This window comes from Passer montanus, unplaced genomic scaffold, assembly GCF_014805655.1.
Source record: "Passer montanus isolate IOZ18808 unplaced genomic scaffold, ASM1480565v1 scaffold2, whole genome shotgun sequence".
Taxonomy (NCBI): Eukaryota; Metazoa; Chordata; class Aves; order Passeriformes; family Passeridae; genus Passer; species Passer montanus.
This window is the reverse complement of record NW_024366591.1, coordinates 24158268-24175841: the sequence shown is the minus strand read 5'-3', so window position 1 is coordinate 24175841 and position 17574 is coordinate 24158268. Positions and strand designations below refer to the sequence as shown.

The 17574-nt window shown below is 38.0% G+C and overlaps 1 protein-coding gene across 6 annotated transcripts in view; it reads left to right on the top strand.

Moving 5' to 3' along the window:
* The first annotated feature begins 710 nt into the window (after positions 1-710).
* The window catches only part of LOC120501267 (ectonucleotide pyrophosphatase/phosphodiesterase family member 3-like), a 36547-nt gene continuing 19683 nt past the window's right edge, over positions 711-17574 (top strand). For 2 of the 6 annotated variants that reach the window (XM_039707257.1, XM_039707256.1), the window contains exons 1-11: positions 711-874; positions 1748-2056; positions 5106-5184; positions 7110-7232; positions 8487-8612; positions 9688-9748; positions 10997-11094; positions 13616-13695; positions 14257-14376; positions 15726-15835; positions 17222-17287. In XM_039707257.1, the coding sequence (XP_039563191.1) occupies positions 1940-2056; positions 5106-5184; positions 7110-7232; positions 8487-8612; positions 9688-9748; positions 10997-11094; positions 13616-13695; positions 14257-14376; positions 15726-15835; positions 17222-17287 (980 nt within the window). In that variant the 5' untranslated portion in view covers positions 711-874; positions 1748-1939. Of the gene's footprint in view, positions 875-1747; positions 2057-5105; positions 5185-7109; positions 7233-8486; positions 8613-9687; positions 9749-10996; positions 11095-13615; positions 13696-14256; positions 14377-15725; positions 15836-17221; positions 17288-17574 lie in introns of those variants that run through there. The other 4 variants (XM_039707259.1, XM_039707260.1, XM_039707261.1 and 1 more) reach the window with 4 other exon arrangements.

Sequence of the window (17574 nt, the reverse complement as noted above, 5' to 3'; positions counted from 1 at the left end):
CAAGGATGGTGGCTCAGCCATGCCCCAATGCTTGACAATACTTTCGAGGAAGAAATTTTTCCTAAGAGCAACCTAAGGCCTTTTCCTCTTGTACTGTTACTTGTAACCTGGAAGAAGAGCCCACCTGGCTACAACCTCTTTTCAGTAGCTGCAGAGAGATAAATTTCCTTCCTAAGCCTACTTTTCTCCGAGTTAAACACCTCCAGCTGCCCCAGTCATTTCTTATAAGACTTGTGTTCAGACCCTTCCCCAGCTCCACTGCCCTTCTCTGGTCACTCTCCAGCACCTCGATGTCTTTCTTATAGTGAGGGGCCCAAAACTGGACACGGCACTGGAGGTGTGGCCTCACCAGTGCTGAGTACAGGGGGATGATCACTGCCTTGCTCCTGCTGGCCATTCTATTGCTGATCCTGGCCAGGATGCCACTAGCCTTCTTGGCTACCTGGGCACAGCTGGCTCACGTCCAGCTGCTGTTGACCAACACCCTAAGGTCTTCTTCTGCAGAGCAGCTTTCCAACCAAGGGAAAGTCTGCAACCTGGGGGTAAGTCCATACCAGTATGGTAAGAGAAGGAGTTAATTAAGTTAATTAAGCTAATTAAGTTAATTAAGGAACCTTATAGCCCCCTTCATGGGGCCCAGGTGAGGAAATTGAAGTGGATGCAATTTAAGTGTTGTAACTCATTGCTTGAGTTGCCTGTTCTATGGGAAACATTATAGCAGAAGTCATCTGAACAGAGGGCAAGCCTCACAAGAATTCCTGCAAGAATTTGGTAACCAGTAGCTCCGCACAACACACCTCCTGTCCTGAGCAATAACCACAAGAGATGGAACCCTGATCATGGAAGAAGGGAACTCAATGGGCATTTTACAGGGGTAAAACATTTTGTAGAGTAAGGGAATGATATCCGTCTGTTAATTAAAGGGTGATGATGTATGTATGTGTGTGTGTGTGTGTATGTGTGTGAGAGATTAATGGGGATGTACTGGATAATGTGGGACTTAAGCATAACACAAATTGTATAGAATAAAGAGATTACTAATTTGGGTTGCAGTGGAGTTAATTTTCTTCACATCAGCTTGTATAGATTCATGGTTTGGATTTTTTAAAATATAATTATAAACATTATAAATTTAATTATTATAAGTAACAGCATCGTGTGATGCTCAAATTTAGAATCAGATCAACATCTGAATAGTTACAAATTCATCATAGTCCTAGTAGGCTATGAAGGTATATTTTCAGAACAGCCAATCCTTCCAGTAGACTTATAGATTTTAAATTTTGTCTTCCAGTAGACAAATAGATTTTAAATTATGCTTAAACAAAACCTTTTATTTTTTTATTGAATTTGATTTGGCTGTATACAATTTGTTTTAATTAGCACAGTTATAAGTGCTGGGAAGAAAAACTGTAAGAAGGGGAAAGAAGTTGAGACAAAAATGGATTGAAACTAACAGGGAGAAATCATCTGATGCTAAATAAGGAAAGGGATCTGAATACATAGGCGTGACACAGAACACGAAATAAGAAACCATCTCCTTTCATACTGGTTTCGTATACTTAACACTTTCTTTGAGGATAAATTCCCTGGATGACAAGCTTTTAACCAAATAGTTGAGTACTTGAGTATTTTAGCATTTTATTGCTTAGCAACACTTTAATTCTAATCTTCACTTAAGTGTTTGCTTAATGCCGTTCTTATCTTGAACAGTCAGGTTCCCTGAACACAGATAAATGTTTTTCAGCCTTTGACCTTTCAGAGCAGTTTTCCTGCTTGCTTTGGCTTCCTGCAAACCTAACACGGATGCAAGAGCTGAGATCTCCTAAAAAGACCCATGAGCAAAGTACTCTTGAAGAAGTAGCATCTCACTCGCGGCTAACACAGCTGGGGGGCTGAGGAAGGCAGAAGACGCAGACGAGTGGGACATCTCGACAAAATGGAACTTGAGGATGGTATAAGCAAGGATCACAGAGGATATTCAGAGGAGATATCTTTAAAATCAGAAGAGTATGTGAAGAAAAAAACTGTCTTGAAATACAAAGTCATCTGTGCTGTAAGTAGGTGCTGCTCTTCAGGGCTGCTACTTTAACAATTCTCAAATCTGCAGGATTTTTTGAAGTTTCGTTGTATGAGTATAAGCATTCGGGGTAGCTTAGTAATTGGTAGTTAAAATTTTACTGCATGAGTGTGTCACTGAAACAGCACTAGTTCTCTGGCACATTTCTAAAGTTCTTCTGGTACCTGGGAAGCAATTTTTTTTACTGCCAGTTTTTGTTGTGCTTCATTAACCTGACAGTTCTTTTGCATAGTGAAGACATTGCTTTGATACTTTGTTTTAAATATTGTCTCAAAACAGATGTGCTTGTGGCCAAAGCAACCCTGCTTTCTTTTTGCTTGCTTTTGTATCTTTATATTTGTCATTAACAAAACTGAACCTATAGGCAAGTCGTTGGCAAAAGCCACTCAGGAATCAAGGCATGGGAAAAGCCTAATGAAACGTTTTGTACAAAAACTACGTTTTGTACAGTACAGAAACGTTTTGTCAGTTCCACATCTCAAATATCGTATTAACTCTTCACCTCTTCCCTGAGGCTTTAAGAGTTATGCAGCTGCTGTGTAAACAATAAAGCATAGACTTTTTGTTAAGTTTTTATAATATTTTCATGTATCTTCTGTTTGTGACCACAATATAAACAAGCATTAAATATGTATATATGTTTGCACAAGCTCTTGCATTTATAAATTGGAATATAGAGAAAACTACAAGTACCGATTTTAGAAAAATTTGCTACTTAATTTTGAAAACAGCCCTATAAAAAAGAGAGTCAAGCTTTTCAGCTCTATGTCATCAGAACAATTTCACATAGTACAGTTTTCTATTTAATGCTGCATTGTGCAAGGATTGCATAAAATATGAGGAAAATTGTGAAAAATTTGTGAAAAAAAGAAGATGTAATAACAGACGTATTTTTCCTGAAGTCATCAGTTAAAAATGAGTCACGAGAAAGAATGTGGGAAAACTGCATAACTATAAAGGAAAGTAAATTATACCTTCAAGAGGTACTTGGAAGAGTAAATTGAGAAACTTAAATATCCCAAAACGTATTCATTCTTTCAGATGCACTAGTTTTCAAATGCCTGCCTATACAAAATTCACAGTTTACATTTTGGAAGTGTAAACTGTTAATATTGCACACAATTTATGTTTTTGCTAAATCTAATGCATGAAATCCTTTCTTGGCAACTTCTTCCTGAAACTTTAGGCAGAGAATAGGAGTCACACTGTTAGTAAGTCCTCCAACACACAGAGCATATGAGCTAGGAACAACTTTTCTAAAAATAAGTAGTTGTAATTTTGAATTGTCTAACAATTCATAGAAGTTAGCTCTAGAAAGCCTGAGGATTTGAATAGGTACTACCAACGTTATTTCACCTTAACAATGAACGTCCCAAAATCAAGGGTGTTTGTGTAAATGTTATAAGGAATGCATCATCTTATCTGTATACCTGATAGGAATTTTTGGGTTTTACTTCAGCTGTCTTATTATTTGAAGGAGTGGGAATGTTTGTTGCTGTAGTAGGTGTATTTTAATTTGTACTTCAATTTAGTAGGATCTATTTATTTCAATTACAGATGTGAGTTTTAGTCAAAATAAAGGGTAAAACCATAGTGTCTTTGAGGTGAAAAGTACATGCCCTGGTGATTAGGCTTATCTGTGCTCAGTGAAACACTTGGCAGTGTTATCCTCCCTGCCCAGAAAGAGTGGCTGCTGGTCTAGCCCAAAAGAACACCCCAACACCCTTATTCTCAGAGCCTGCTGACTGGACATAGGATTAAACTGCTGCCTTCACACCTGCAGTCTCTCTTCAAGGGACTTCAGCATTTCCGCCAGTTTGGGTAATCTTTCCACACATCCTTACTCCATCTGTCTCCCTCATCCAGTTCTCTCACCAATCCCATTTCCACTCCTTTTGAGGTATATTTCTACAAAAACATGTGAGTAAGCAGCTTGAAGAAAGTAAAGCTGAGAAGGAGAAATTATGAAGGAAGTAACTATGGCATTGCTAGCATTTGGTGTTGCCAGAGAAATAAATCAGTTGTACACCCACACCTGAGAACTGAGCAGCCTTCCCTGCTGCCACACTTCTGCCCAGCATCTGCAAGGCAGGACAGGCAGCAGCAAAGATCAGGGATGCACGTGCAGTTGTTCTCAGTTCCTTAAAATTGCTGTAGTCTCAGATAAGAGGCTCCATTACAATTATACTGAGCTTGAGAGAAATCCTCTCTCATTTCTACTTTATTTTTAACCTTAGTACTTCCAGGAATCAGCTGATTGGTTCCTGGAAATGGCAGAAGACAAAAGAAAACTCTGAGGCAAAAATGGGACATAAACTGGGCTGTTTCATGGTGATTTTTTTCTGTGATATGCATTTTCTTTCCCATGATTATCTTAGTGAAGAGGAAAGTGCATATATCACAAAATGCTCTGAGAAGGTTGTCATTTTTCACTGCACCTTTCAGCCAGCATGAGTTGCCATTTGCCAGTTGTCATTGAGCTGATAGAGGCTTCCTCAGCTCTCCCTGAGTCTTCCAAAAGTTATGCTGCTTTCTGTTAGGGAGTTTCCTTGGGCTGTTAGTCTCCTTCCAATTTCCTCTAATCTTACTAACAGGGTAACATTATAAGAAACTGGCACGTGGGTGAAAATTTTACACTTGCAGCCTCAACCCAGCTAAATTTCTTAAGAAATCCTTGTGATCATATCAGGTAAATACAGAAGATAAATAAAAGTGATTGCCTTTATTTTTACAGGCAAAGCCTATGCAAAACAGATAAATACACTGATTACTTCCTACTTTATTTTCTTCAGCAAAGATTTCCCCAGTTACAACATCACAACTGGCCATAGGTTAAAAGTGCAGCTTCTAAGGTTATAACTATTGTGCCTCTCCTATCTTCAGATTCAATTTTTTGATGAAGAACTTCAGAGAAATTATTAGTTCTTAAATCATGCATTCATAGAAATATTAATGAGTTAATTTCTAATAAACATAACAATTTATCACAGTTGTGAATGTTGGTTTCCCTGTGTCTGTGTGACAGGTTCTGCTGTGTGCTCTGGTGGTTATATCCCTGGGACTAGGTTTAGGACTAGGACTCAACCGTGGAAACCAGGAGCAAGGTATGTTTATGATACTTTCAGCATAATTGCCAATCTGTATCTGGCAAAGGCTTTCAGCAAAGGCTCTTTTATAGTGTAATGTAAATGATCTGTGAAAAGTCACCACCTGTGAAAATAAAGTTCTTGCGAAGTTCATTTTTCAAGTTCGATTGTATAAAAACTGAACACTCACAATCTATACTTGAAAAACCTATCCTAAACCACCAAGTGCATTGCTGACCTTTCCAAATGTGTGAAACCTAGTTCATGGCACATTGAAAGTTTTATTACATTAACACTTCCAGAAAATTTGAGATATGTTATCCTATTATATATAGTATAATAGGATATTATTGCAATTCAACAATATTTTGTGAAATAAATATAATTGGATCATCTTCAGTGTATTTGGCATAATTCAGGAGGCTGATGCTAAAACTGATTATGAATATTCCTTGAAAACTTGAGTTTCTGTAAAGCTACAGTAAAAAGGGGATAGTGGCTTGATTGAGTGGAATGGTATTTTTTAGTTAGAAAACAAAAAGTAATGTTTGGATGTCAGGGGATCAGTCTAGGTGAGAACAAACAAATGCAAGACACTGTGAATTCAACAAAACACTTCCTTTGGAATCAAAGAAATAGTAATCCCTTCTGAAGGAGTTCAAGGAAGGAAATTGGAAGGAGATATTCTCATTGCACATTTCTCATTGCTAATCAACACATAATGTACATGTTTTCCTAGTAGCTCATCAAGTCTTAGACCCTTCTGAAGACTTCCAATAGCATGGAAATAAGATGAAATGGAACCATAATTGGTTTTTGATAATATGAAAATTATTTTAGCTCTGCATTGGCTCTACAAAGTGGAGTGCAGAGAACGTGGATACAAGGCTTGTCCATGTGGAGGTTGGTGCGGAACTGCAAGTGATCTTTGGAGATGTGGGGTTTTCTTCAGGTGTCCTCAGGAGACCAGAGCTGTCCATTCACCCTGCTCAAAGGTGTCAGAGCTGTGCTGAGGAATACTTGTCTCAACTTTCAATGCCAGGCCCATCGTTTGGACCCTTTTCTTTGTTTTAATTAGAACAGCCCAACCTACAGATTTTTAATGGACATGGTAACAATAAAGTAGCAGAGATATTGCCAGAGTCCTGAGTGCCCCAATAAGCTTTATGAATTGTGTCCAGACAGCTTTTGAATGTCTCCAGGAAAGGAGATTCCCCTGGGGTGTCCCCACCCTGCCCAGGGGCCACTGCCCCTGTCCAAGCACTGACCCAGCAGGGATGGCCTCCAGCTTGCCACAGTGCTGCCCTGCCCAGCCATGAGTCCTGCTGAGCCAGTCCCACCCACGGGCCAAAGCTTGGCCTTTACCTGTCCCTGTCATCATAGAAATGCCCAGTGTGGTGGGGGCTGCCCTCATGCTGGCTCAGCTCTCCTGCTCCAGGCTGGAGTGGTGGGATGGCTCCTGCTTGCTGGTCCCTGCCCAGCTGCCCCTGGGGAGCCCCCATGGCTCTGGTACCCTGCCCTGAGGGAGCTTCTGTCCCATGCAGGTCTATTACAGAACATCAAAAGTGGGAATCACTCTTCCTCTTTTATTTCAGACCAAGAAATGAGCAGGGGAGATGCCAGTCTCCTCTTCCTCATGCTGGCAGAGTGGGACACCCTGGCATTGCCTCCTGTGCCAGTGGTCCTGCAGAGAGCTGTTGCAGAGACAGCCCTGTCCCAGGCTGTGGGCCAGCATGGTCCCGACAGCTGTCAGACCTTCAGCTCCCAGAGGGATTCCTACAGCCTTGCTTCCACCGTGTTGGCCCTTGTGCTGGTGACCATATTGGAAAATGGCTAGGGAAGCAGATTTAGGAAATTATGCAGCCCATATCCATGGTCTGTTTAACTGACCTACCTGGGACAGGGTTATCTGAGCACTCAGTCTCGCTGCCTTCTCCCTACAGTCAGCTGCAGACACAAGTGCAATGAGCCACACAGGAAAGATGTGCCCGGCTGCCAGTGCGACAGCGGCTGCAAGGAGCGTCAGGACTGCTGCTGGGACTATGAGGACACCTGTGTGGAGCCAAGTAAGCTCTCCTCCAGGCAGTGCTCACTGGTGTCCATTTTATTTTGAATGTGTTTCTTCATGTGATTGTAATAGAAAATGGGTAATTGTCATGTTAATGCAGATACAGAGAAGTCATGTCACATTTCCTTGGGAGGGAAATGTTAGAAAAATCACAAAATCAAAGAATAGTTAAGGTTGGAATGGACCACTGGAGGTAATCTAGTCTAACCTCCCTTCTCAAGCAAGATCCTAGGGCACACTCTTGAGGCTTGTGTCCAGGTGGCTTTTGAATGTCTCCAGAAAAGAAGATTCCATAACCTCTCTGGGCAACTTTTCCAGTGCTCTGTCACCCTGACAGTAAAGTTATTCTTCCTGTTCAGGTGGATGCGACAGAGTCAAGCTGCCTCTGTAATCAGGTGGCTAGAGAGCTGTAACTTGGTGACCTGGCAGGACACAAAATCTTCCTGCATCTTTCTCAAATCAGACCCCTGTATGACCAAAGCACTTGCCATGCAGATTTCACGGCACATAAAAAGCTGAAGATGAGCATGAGCAGCAATAATGTGTTATCTTTAAGAAGGGCCCTTGAAGCAGCCCTGTTGTGCCTGTACCTCTTGCACATTTAAAAGTAAGTGGGTGTTTCCCAGTCAGTTGTGCTCTCCAGCCTCATGCAGATGTCAGTGGGTGCCTGGGAGTGGAGGAGTCCACTTGTCTTCCAGGGGAATAGCCTGGTTCTGCATTGAGGCCAGGCTCCTCTCCAGTTACTGTCTCTGCTTTCCCAGCAGCTGCTCAGGTATTTCTTCATCCTTATTGCTTTTTCTGCCCACTTCAGCCCTTACTTCTCTTTTTTTTTTCTTTTTTTTTTTTTTCTCTCTGCTGGAATTCATGTGCAAGAGCGTGAAAAAGATCAGTTTGCTTCTCTTTCTCCTCTGTAAAAGAAATAAGGAGTGTGTTTTTGGTTTTGTTTTTTGTTTGTTTGTTTTTTTTCCCTAGATCTTTTTGGAAAGATAGAAGGCTTTGAAGGAGATGACTTTGGGGATTCCTTTGTAAAATAAATTCTTTTATGGCTCTGTGTTACTGTTCAATGGCCAAAGAAATAGGCTTTTTGCGTTAAATGGAATCTTGAGTTTTCTTTCCAGAGCAAATTTCTAAAGCAACTCAAACAGTACCTATAGATAACAATTTGTTTTCCTTTACCTGTTTGAAGGATTTCCATGCAAAGAAGTTCACATGATGTGAACTGAATCATAGTTTTTTTCCTTCAAATTTTCAGCCCGGTCTTGGAAGTGCACTAATTTCCGTTGTGGTGAGGCAAGAATACCTGGAAGTTACTGTTCTTGTTCTGATGACTGTTTGCAGAAAAAAGACTGCTGTGTAAATTACTACAGCATTTGCAAAGGTAACTCAAAATAAAAAAAGTTTTACATATAAATTTTTGTAGGAAATAGATGGGCAAACATTGAAAATATAAAGGCAGATGAATTTGTTTCTCAAGACCAGAGTCTAACTGGCATTTTGGAAAATGAATGTTTTGAGATGAAGATTTTGGTATTTTTGACTGTAAAAAACACCATTTCTGAAGAACACTGTGAATTGTATCACTCATGAGAAAGACAGAATAATTTGGATGTTGCAGAAGTATACCACGTGGGGGCTTTGGATTGTTTCCTTTTTACTTTTTCCCCCCTCTTTTTTCCTCCAAAAATAGATGGAGACAATCTGAAGTATATATTGTAGTAGTCATCTCTAGTTTAAAATTTCCCATCCCTTTTATTACAAATCTGGTTTTGGATTGGATTTTGTATGTTTTACTTAATTTTTGATACCTTTGTTCATGGCTAATAGTTTCATGCTGGCTCCGGCTTAACACATAAAGAATAGTGCAGGTATAATTCAGTTACAGGAATGACATTTGAGGAGTATGATGGTGTCATGGTATCTGTTATCAGAATTCCTTTACATTGTGGGAGGGGATAAATCTGAGGCAACTCCTGCAGAATTATAGTTGTTAACAAAATGCAGATTAAAGCTAAAAGGAGTTAAACTGCAACATACAGAAAGAAAAAAAGTACTAAAGGGTGTCCCTGGTCTTGTCTCTAAGTGTGTCAGTGGTACCCAGAAAAGGAAAAAGGAATAAGTAGCCCAGTGTGGACAGGATACAGTTTGAATATTTTTAATTTAAATCTCAATAAAAGGCTAAGCTTTCATAGTGTTTTTTCTTCATTTTGTTATTTTCCTTTTCTGTGTATCATATATTCTTTGGTTTTGACTTACAGTTGTGAGCATTAGTCCTTTCAGAGTTTGAAACAGTTAGGTTGCACCAAATTGTTTCTAAAGCAAAGATGTCTTTAGCCCTAGATTTCTGTTGAAGCAGAAAATGTTACAGGAAGAGCTTTAAAAAGATCATCCAGGTAGCTGCTTTTTTTGGTGGCGGTGGAGGTTCAGTGCTAACTCTATTTTTTTTTTCCTTTTAGGTGAAACATCTTGGGTAGAAGAACCATGTGTGTCAGTTGAAACTCCTCAGTGTCCAGATGGGTAGGATAAAGGAATTTGTCTTCTTAGCAAATACAAACTTTGTGATGGTCAGAAATACTCCAGTGTTCTGAAACAGGTTTTCATATTTATAGAGAGTAAAGTCCCTGCCCTGAGGAATATTCTGTAGAAATGGTTTGTGACTAGGAATGTTTGTTCTTTTAAAAACCTTTGTCATTCATTGATCATTTACAGTTTAGAGCAGAGTACATAAGTTCAGATTCAGATTGAAATTCAGCAAAGACCTGGAAAAATTGTTAGTTATCTCAAGGTTCATGCATCACAAATTGTTCATAGTCCATTTTATGTTACCATATTGTATCTTTGACAACTCAGATAAGTCACCTTATGCAGTCTGTAACAGCAGATAGAATCTGTGATTGCAATTCTTTACGCAACAGGGCTATTCAGGGCATTTTTGCTCCAATTACTTGCAGGAAGAAAGGTGTATTTAAAAGATAGCTATGACATAGATGTAGATCTACAAATGCTGAAAAAAATTTTGCTATTTGTGCAGGATTTAAGAATAGTTGGTAGAGGCTAGACAGAAGCAACGTTTAAAAGTTGTCCTTGAAGAAAGATGAATTAATTTCTGGTTCGGTTATGGTATTTGTGGCATTATCTATTATTTCATTTTATTTTACTACCAACTTAGTTTAATTATAACATTAAGACCATTAGCATTGTTATTTTGTGGTTCCTGCATGCACCTCCCAAAATAAGTATCAAAGTACACTTTTTAGGTTAACAAATAACTTGCTGAGGTAACACAGTTTCATAGGCTAAAGCTTGGAAAGTATTGGAGAGGAGCTTCTTTAAGTGCTATACCCCACATTGCAATATACATATCCATTTAATTTCAGATTCAAATCAGTAAGCTGCTTTATGCAGGCTGTTTTTAAACAAACTATTGATGCTAGTGTGCTTCTGTGTTTTGAAAGATCACTGTTAATAAGAACAAATTGGGATAGTGATTACTGCCTGATGTAAATATGTAACTTTTTAAAACATTATCACTGAAATGATTACTTGTATTTTATTCCTTCTCTGGTTTCTTACCAGAAGGATTATTATTATTATTTTCTCTCAATATTGAACTATTTCTTCATCTCACACTGTGTTACTCATTCTGGGACTCAAATGAATACTCTAGATCCTGCTTATAAAAGCTGAATTTATATTGTTAGAAATATTAATAAGTCACCAATTCTTCAAGCTTCCTTATGATGATAAATTTATATTTTCTTGTAGATTTACCCTCCCACCACTTATCCTTTTTTCAATGGATGGGTTTAGAGCAGAATATTTGGAAACTTGGAGTTCTTTGCTGCCAAATATTGAAAAACTCAGTAAGTTACCAAGGGTCTTTGACTGTTTTCTTTGAAAGTGTGCATGCAACCTCTCTGGTCTCTTTTGATACTGTCATGCATTTCTGTAGCTCAGCAGTAAAAAAATCACAGATTAGGCCTCTCTCATCAGTTGTAAGTTTTGATTATTATATAATTATATATATTCTGCATTTCTTCTTGTATTTGCACAGCAAACATGACTTTTTTTTTTTAACAAGGCCTCTAATATTTGTCAACAGCTTTTTATTAAATACACAGTTTTAAATATACATTAAAATACTTTTTAAAACTTAGAAATAATTACAGATAAGCATTTTCTGCACCCTCAGTACTGCATTAAAAAATAGCTAAATAGCTGATAAGGAGTGGAACATGGAAGTATAATACACTGAGTTATGGGGAAATTTTTTTTTTCAAGTCAGATATTTTAAGATGTTAGTATGTTGACATTATTGCAGTAAGGCTCAAGTAACCATTTTCCAGCATCTCTGATTCTTGTGAGGAAGAGTAAGTTGCAGATCTTTACCTTGTGCTTTAAAAAGCTCTCAAAATTGAGACTGTTAGTGCATATTTGATTAGAATTCCTGCATATTTTAGAGATCAGATGTCCAGACACTTTGTACCTGGACAAATGTCTCCATATTTAGTGATTTCTTCTCAGCAGCAATAGTCTAAGTTGACAGTATTTGTATCAGTCCTGAGTATGTTACATTATGTTTCTGTTGTGCTCATTGAAAATATCACATGTGTGTTGTGAAGTGCCACATTTACCAAATAGTTAACAATCTTGTTTGAGGGTAATGAGAGTATCCAGAAACCTGAGCTTGAACTAATGTGCAAACCTGACTCCTTGGGCTAATTGTTTATTCTGTGACATCATTCTGACTGGAAGGAACTTGAATCAGTGAAGGGGTCATGAATGTTGAAGTCAGTAGTCAGTTCCAGTCTTTTGAAACAAGGTGAAAAGGGAATGCCAAACAGGCTAAAGGAATGAATACCATTCTATGTCTATGTTTCCAGGAAATCCTTTGAAACAAAAACCCATCTAATTCAGCATTGCTCACATTTGTGGTCAACTTGAGCAATTATTTATGCACATTCATGCTTATATTTCTCAGAAATCTACAGGAAAGGGAAATTTCTTTCTTTGCATAAGAAAGAAATGTAATGTTGATTTGTAACATAAACTCTTTCCTCTCTATTAACTCCTTTAACCTAGAACTTCAGTAAAGGTAACCAAGCTTATAAAATATGTACATTATGAATATAGATCCTTTATTGTGCAAGAGAAATCCATAGAAAAATGTTGTTGATTTTCTTGTATCTTTCGATTTTTCAATTATTCAGTCATTCTTCAAAGACTCTTTAAGCCTTTTTTTTTCTTCTGTATCACATTGGAACAGTTTTGTTGGAAATTTCACACTTTCATTGTTTTGGTTGCTTAGTTAAAATCAGCTTCTGTTCTTTGGCTGAAATGCTCTATATCAATGAATAAAGTGTGTTTGATCACTAATGAAATAATCATCTGGTTACAGCTTAATATAGAACTTTGTCCATGTGAGTTAGATGTACAAACATCATTAAAGCATCTTCCAGTCTTCATGCATTTGTTTTGTGGGTAAATAAGTTGAATCTTACAGTGGATTTAGACATTACAGATATTTGTGTGCTGAAAGCCTTTGATTGATGAATGCAATGTTTGGAGATACAGGTAGGACACCTGGGGCAGGATTCACTCCAGGGCAGAACACTTGCATTTAGACATATTCTTGCAGATGTCTGCATGTGAGATGATTATATGGTCATTGAAGTCAGTGCCTTTATGTTTAATATAGTCTGCACAGCACAGTGCAAGAACCTTGAGGACAAGTCAGCTCAATCAACAGACAGAGGGGGCCATGGGACAAATTGTTGCCCTAATCTGTGTTTTTGGTATATTTCAGAGTGCCATGGCCTTCAGTAGCTGTCTCAGAACACAGATCTTGAAGTGATTTGCATCAAAATTGTCAGCTTTCATGCAGATGTCTTGGACATCAGAGGGTTTCCCAAATGGCACCTGGCTCCAGTGCTTAAGCAACTGAGTCCTTCCCTGCCTGTCACCAATCAGATCTGCAGAGTGCCTTGTTTGGTCTGACCTCAGGCTTCATCTTGTTGCATAAGTATATATAGCTAGGCCATTTTGGATCTCAGAAGTATCTGAGAAATTTTTTTGGATTGGCAGACCAATCCAAATAAAGGGAGGATGGAGGAGGAGCATCTGAAAGCCAGATAGGATCATTAAGATTTCTGAAAGGACCTTAGGCCTCTGGGCTTTAGGTACCTGAATTGGGCATCCAGGTCCACTGACTGCAATGGGACAGTAGGCTTAGCTCACAAGGAGACACCAGGATTGCATGAGTTTTGTTTTGGAGAGACATTCCTCCATCTGCCAACTGATAGTGGTGATTTTTGTTTGTTTTTAAGACTGTTAGTTTTCAATTAAAAAAAAATAAAAATATATTAATACCCTGATCTGTTGCAGAAACATGTGGCACACATTCAAAATACATGAGAGCTGTTTACCCTACAAAAACCTTTCCAAACCACTATACTATTGTCACAGTAAGTGAGAATTTTTGTTTTTCCTTTTCATTATCTAGATAACACAGAAAGGATTTTGTGGTGCCTGTATTTTTGTGGGGCATGGGAACTCATGCTATAGATATCAGAGAGAGAGAGAGAGAGAGAGATGCTGAGATGGTACATACAGGCATGATCTGTGTGGCTATACATGCTGTGCTGTCTGTGAGCTGGTTATTCCTGATCTTTGTCAGTTTAATTGGATACGGGTGAGGATGGGTGAGGACACACAGCCTTTTGATGATAACATTTTTTAGGGTGGGTTTGGCGGCTGACATGCAGCCACAGGACATACAGGGTACTTAATCTGTAGCACATCAGGTTTTAATTGGGCTGGGAAGGAAATATGGAAAAGGGAATTTGATGGGCATGCTGAATTCATTGGCAGGAAGAGGATCTCTGTGAATTAGGAAAGTGTTCTGCTTCTAAGATAAAAAATTTCTATAAAAATTGCAACACTGTAGTAGTGTGCATTGAAACATAGTTTAGGGTCCATTTGATTTCAGGACTAAGCGTTTTATTTTGTTTATTCTCATTTTACAGGGATTGTATCCAGAATCTCATGGTATCATTGATAACAACATGTATGATGTAGGCTTGAATGCGCATTTCTCACTTTCAGGGGAGGAAAAATTCAAACCTGCATGGTGGAAAGGACAACCAGTAAGTTTGTTTGTCATACAGTATTTATGTCCAGGGTGGTTTGTGTCATATCATAAAACAACACAAAAAGGGAATAAAATTAAAAATTGTGCAATATGTTTGCAGAAAGTACTAGGTAACCTGTAGGCTTCATATTATAGGCTGCCTACAAAAGAGTTTGCTTGTTATGAAAATAAAAGGACTCTTAAAATAATAATTCTGAGACTTAAACTATGCACTTTATGTGGCAGTTAGTAAAAAAAGGCTGAAATATTTAATCTAGTACTGGAATGGGTTTCTTGTCACAGGGAGCCACAGTAAATTTTCAGTATGATTTGATTTTGGGTATTTTTATTGCTTGTCTTTTGATGACTTGCTACAAAATGAAATTGGTTTCCAAATTGCATCTATTTACACACATCTATTTGCAAATGTCCAGGCATTTAAAAGTGAGGAAGGGAGTAGAAAAGAGCTTCATTTATGAAAAAAAGTCAATTGTATATAATGTATGGCACATTTCACAACAACCCTGAATTGTACCTATGGTTATGATTAATATTATTAATTTCCTAGAAATATCAAGCTCTAATAATGGTGCCAGAAACACCCCTAAATAAGTGCAATATGTAGTATGAATAATATTATGTAGTAGTTACTTAATATACATTTATATGTGTTTGTTTTTGTCTGTGTCTGTGTAGTGATGTTTATAATATGGTCAAATACCTAGATTTTGGTACTGGCTTTTTTCCTGAACGATTCCGTCAGGTTTGTAACACAACCAGAACTGCACTTTTTAGGATTAATAGAAATATGCTCTCTTATAATAAAATCATATAATTAGAATCTATATCTGAAATAGAAATAGATACACAACAAAATGAAACTAATAGAATAGAATATTTCAGTTGGAATGGACTTACAGTTATCATCTAGTCCAGCTGCCTGACCAACGCTGGGCTGCCCAAACATTAGATCACATTTTTTAAAGGTGTTGTCCAAATGCCTCGTAAACACTGGCAGACATAGGACAGCAACAACCTCTCTAGGAAACCTGTTCCATTGTTATATGTGTAATAAAATGTTTCCTAATGCCAAGTCTGAATATCCCTAAGGCAGCTTCTTCCATCTTCATGATCCTAGGCTTTGCCACAGGAATAAGGATCACTGCCCATTGTCATTTCTAGAAATACCTATATGTTTTTTTCTGTGCTGAGAATACTCAGGAAATGACAATATCATGGTTTCCAGGCTTAGGTAACTGTGAAAGGAGAAGGAAAAATGCGTGCTTGCAGTACAAATTTCTACTTTTGTGATCTGAAGTCCTCCAGTTGTGGCAGAAAATCATATGTTTGTATCTTTACCCAAAGGTCTGGCTGACAGCAATGTCCCAAAATTTGAAAGCAGGCACCTTCTTTTGGCCAGGCTCTGATGTTCCAATTGGGGGCACATACCCCACCTTGTACACCATATACAACGGGTAAGATCTGATACAGCTTTTACTAAATTCCTGCAGATTACTCCAAAAACCCAAACTTCTGTGTGACAGTTGAAGGAAATGAAATAAGATTTTTAAACAAGTCTGACAGATAAGTGCCATGTCACATTGTCCTGGTTATGCCATGGAATGACCAAAAATACTTGAAAATTTCAAAACAATTGAGGGGATTCACAATGAGAAAGTCAAAGGGTACTGTACATTCTGCTCTTCTAGACAGTTTAGAAGTCTTAGCCAAATGCAAAACACTAGGAGAGCATCCTGGAAATTATTAGTAGCCACTGCTAAGCTGCACCACTAATTGCCATATTTCCATGCATAAAATCAACAGCTATTATATAGCACTCTAAAAATACTTGCACTTGAGAATAAGCTAACAGATAACCTATACCCTAAGACAACAAACACAAACTAGGGAGCCATGGCAAGATGCTATGGGAGACAAATTACTGGAGAGAGACTGCTAGATAGGGAAGCAACTAGGGGAAAGAAGAGGGGCTCTGAATTTCCTCTGGTCTTGCTTGCATGTTTGATAATGTGCACACAGCTGTCGAATCATAGTTCTTGTTTAGTTTTTTCTAGTTCATTCAAAGGTTGCACATGTGAAGTACCAATTGCCTTCATAGTTTTTGTGGCATTATTTTTGTTGTGGGGTTTTTTTTGTGTGTGTATTTCTTCCATTTTGTTTGTTTTGCTACAGAAGGCATTGACATTAGTAAATTATTTCTAGATTTTGATTATTGTGATGATTGCAGTGTACTTCCCATGATTCTTAAAAAGATAATCTAAAGCAATCATAGAACCATAAGTCTCTATACATAACAGGCTTTGCAGTGATGTGTAGGCTTGGTACTCAGAAAAGACTTAAGTACTGTGAGTAACTAACATACAGCTTGTGCATGACTTTGAGGGAAAGCAGAGCTATTTAATGGCTGGATTCTCTCATAGGAAACAAAGCATGATCTCACAAAGGTTTTGATGGGATTATTACTTACTGTTAAAATATGAAAGTCCAAGGCTTATACATGCTGGAAAGAATAAAAATTATTCTACCTTGTATTTCAGGTTTATTCCCTCAACTTAAAATACCTTTTTTGCATGTATTTTTAAATATATGAGTAGTCCCACCAATGCAGGTTTGTGTTTGCAGAATCAGAGTCTGTCTTATTTACCACTTAAAGTGGCCTACATTCAATTAAAAATGAGAGTAATAAAATGAATTGCTATACTTCGTTAAAATGCATCATTCTTAGCTCCAGATCTGTGACTTTTGTATATGACTAGAGTATGGACACTTTCCCTGTATCTAGGAAATAGAAGTGCTAGTCAGAAAGTTTTGTTGACATAATTTTTTTTTGTCCTTTTCAGGTCAATTCCATATGAAGAGAGAATTTCAGGAATACTGAAGTGGCTTGATAATGCCCAGCCTGAGAGGTAACACCTTGTAATATCTACCTACTTTGTGAGACTATAGCTTAGAAAGATTTTAATGCTTAACAATTGAAATTTATGTTGGTGTTTGTGAAAATGGAAGCTTCCTCATCACTTTACATGATTATTTGCTGAACTTAAGCCCGTTCTATATCTTATCATAGCTATGATAAGACTGTAGGCACAAAAGATTAAAAAGTGAACATATATCTGAACAGGATGTTCTGTTGTGTGAGTTGTATTTGTTTGTTGTGTCTTTTTTCTTGGTGCATGTCCTGTAGAAAACATTG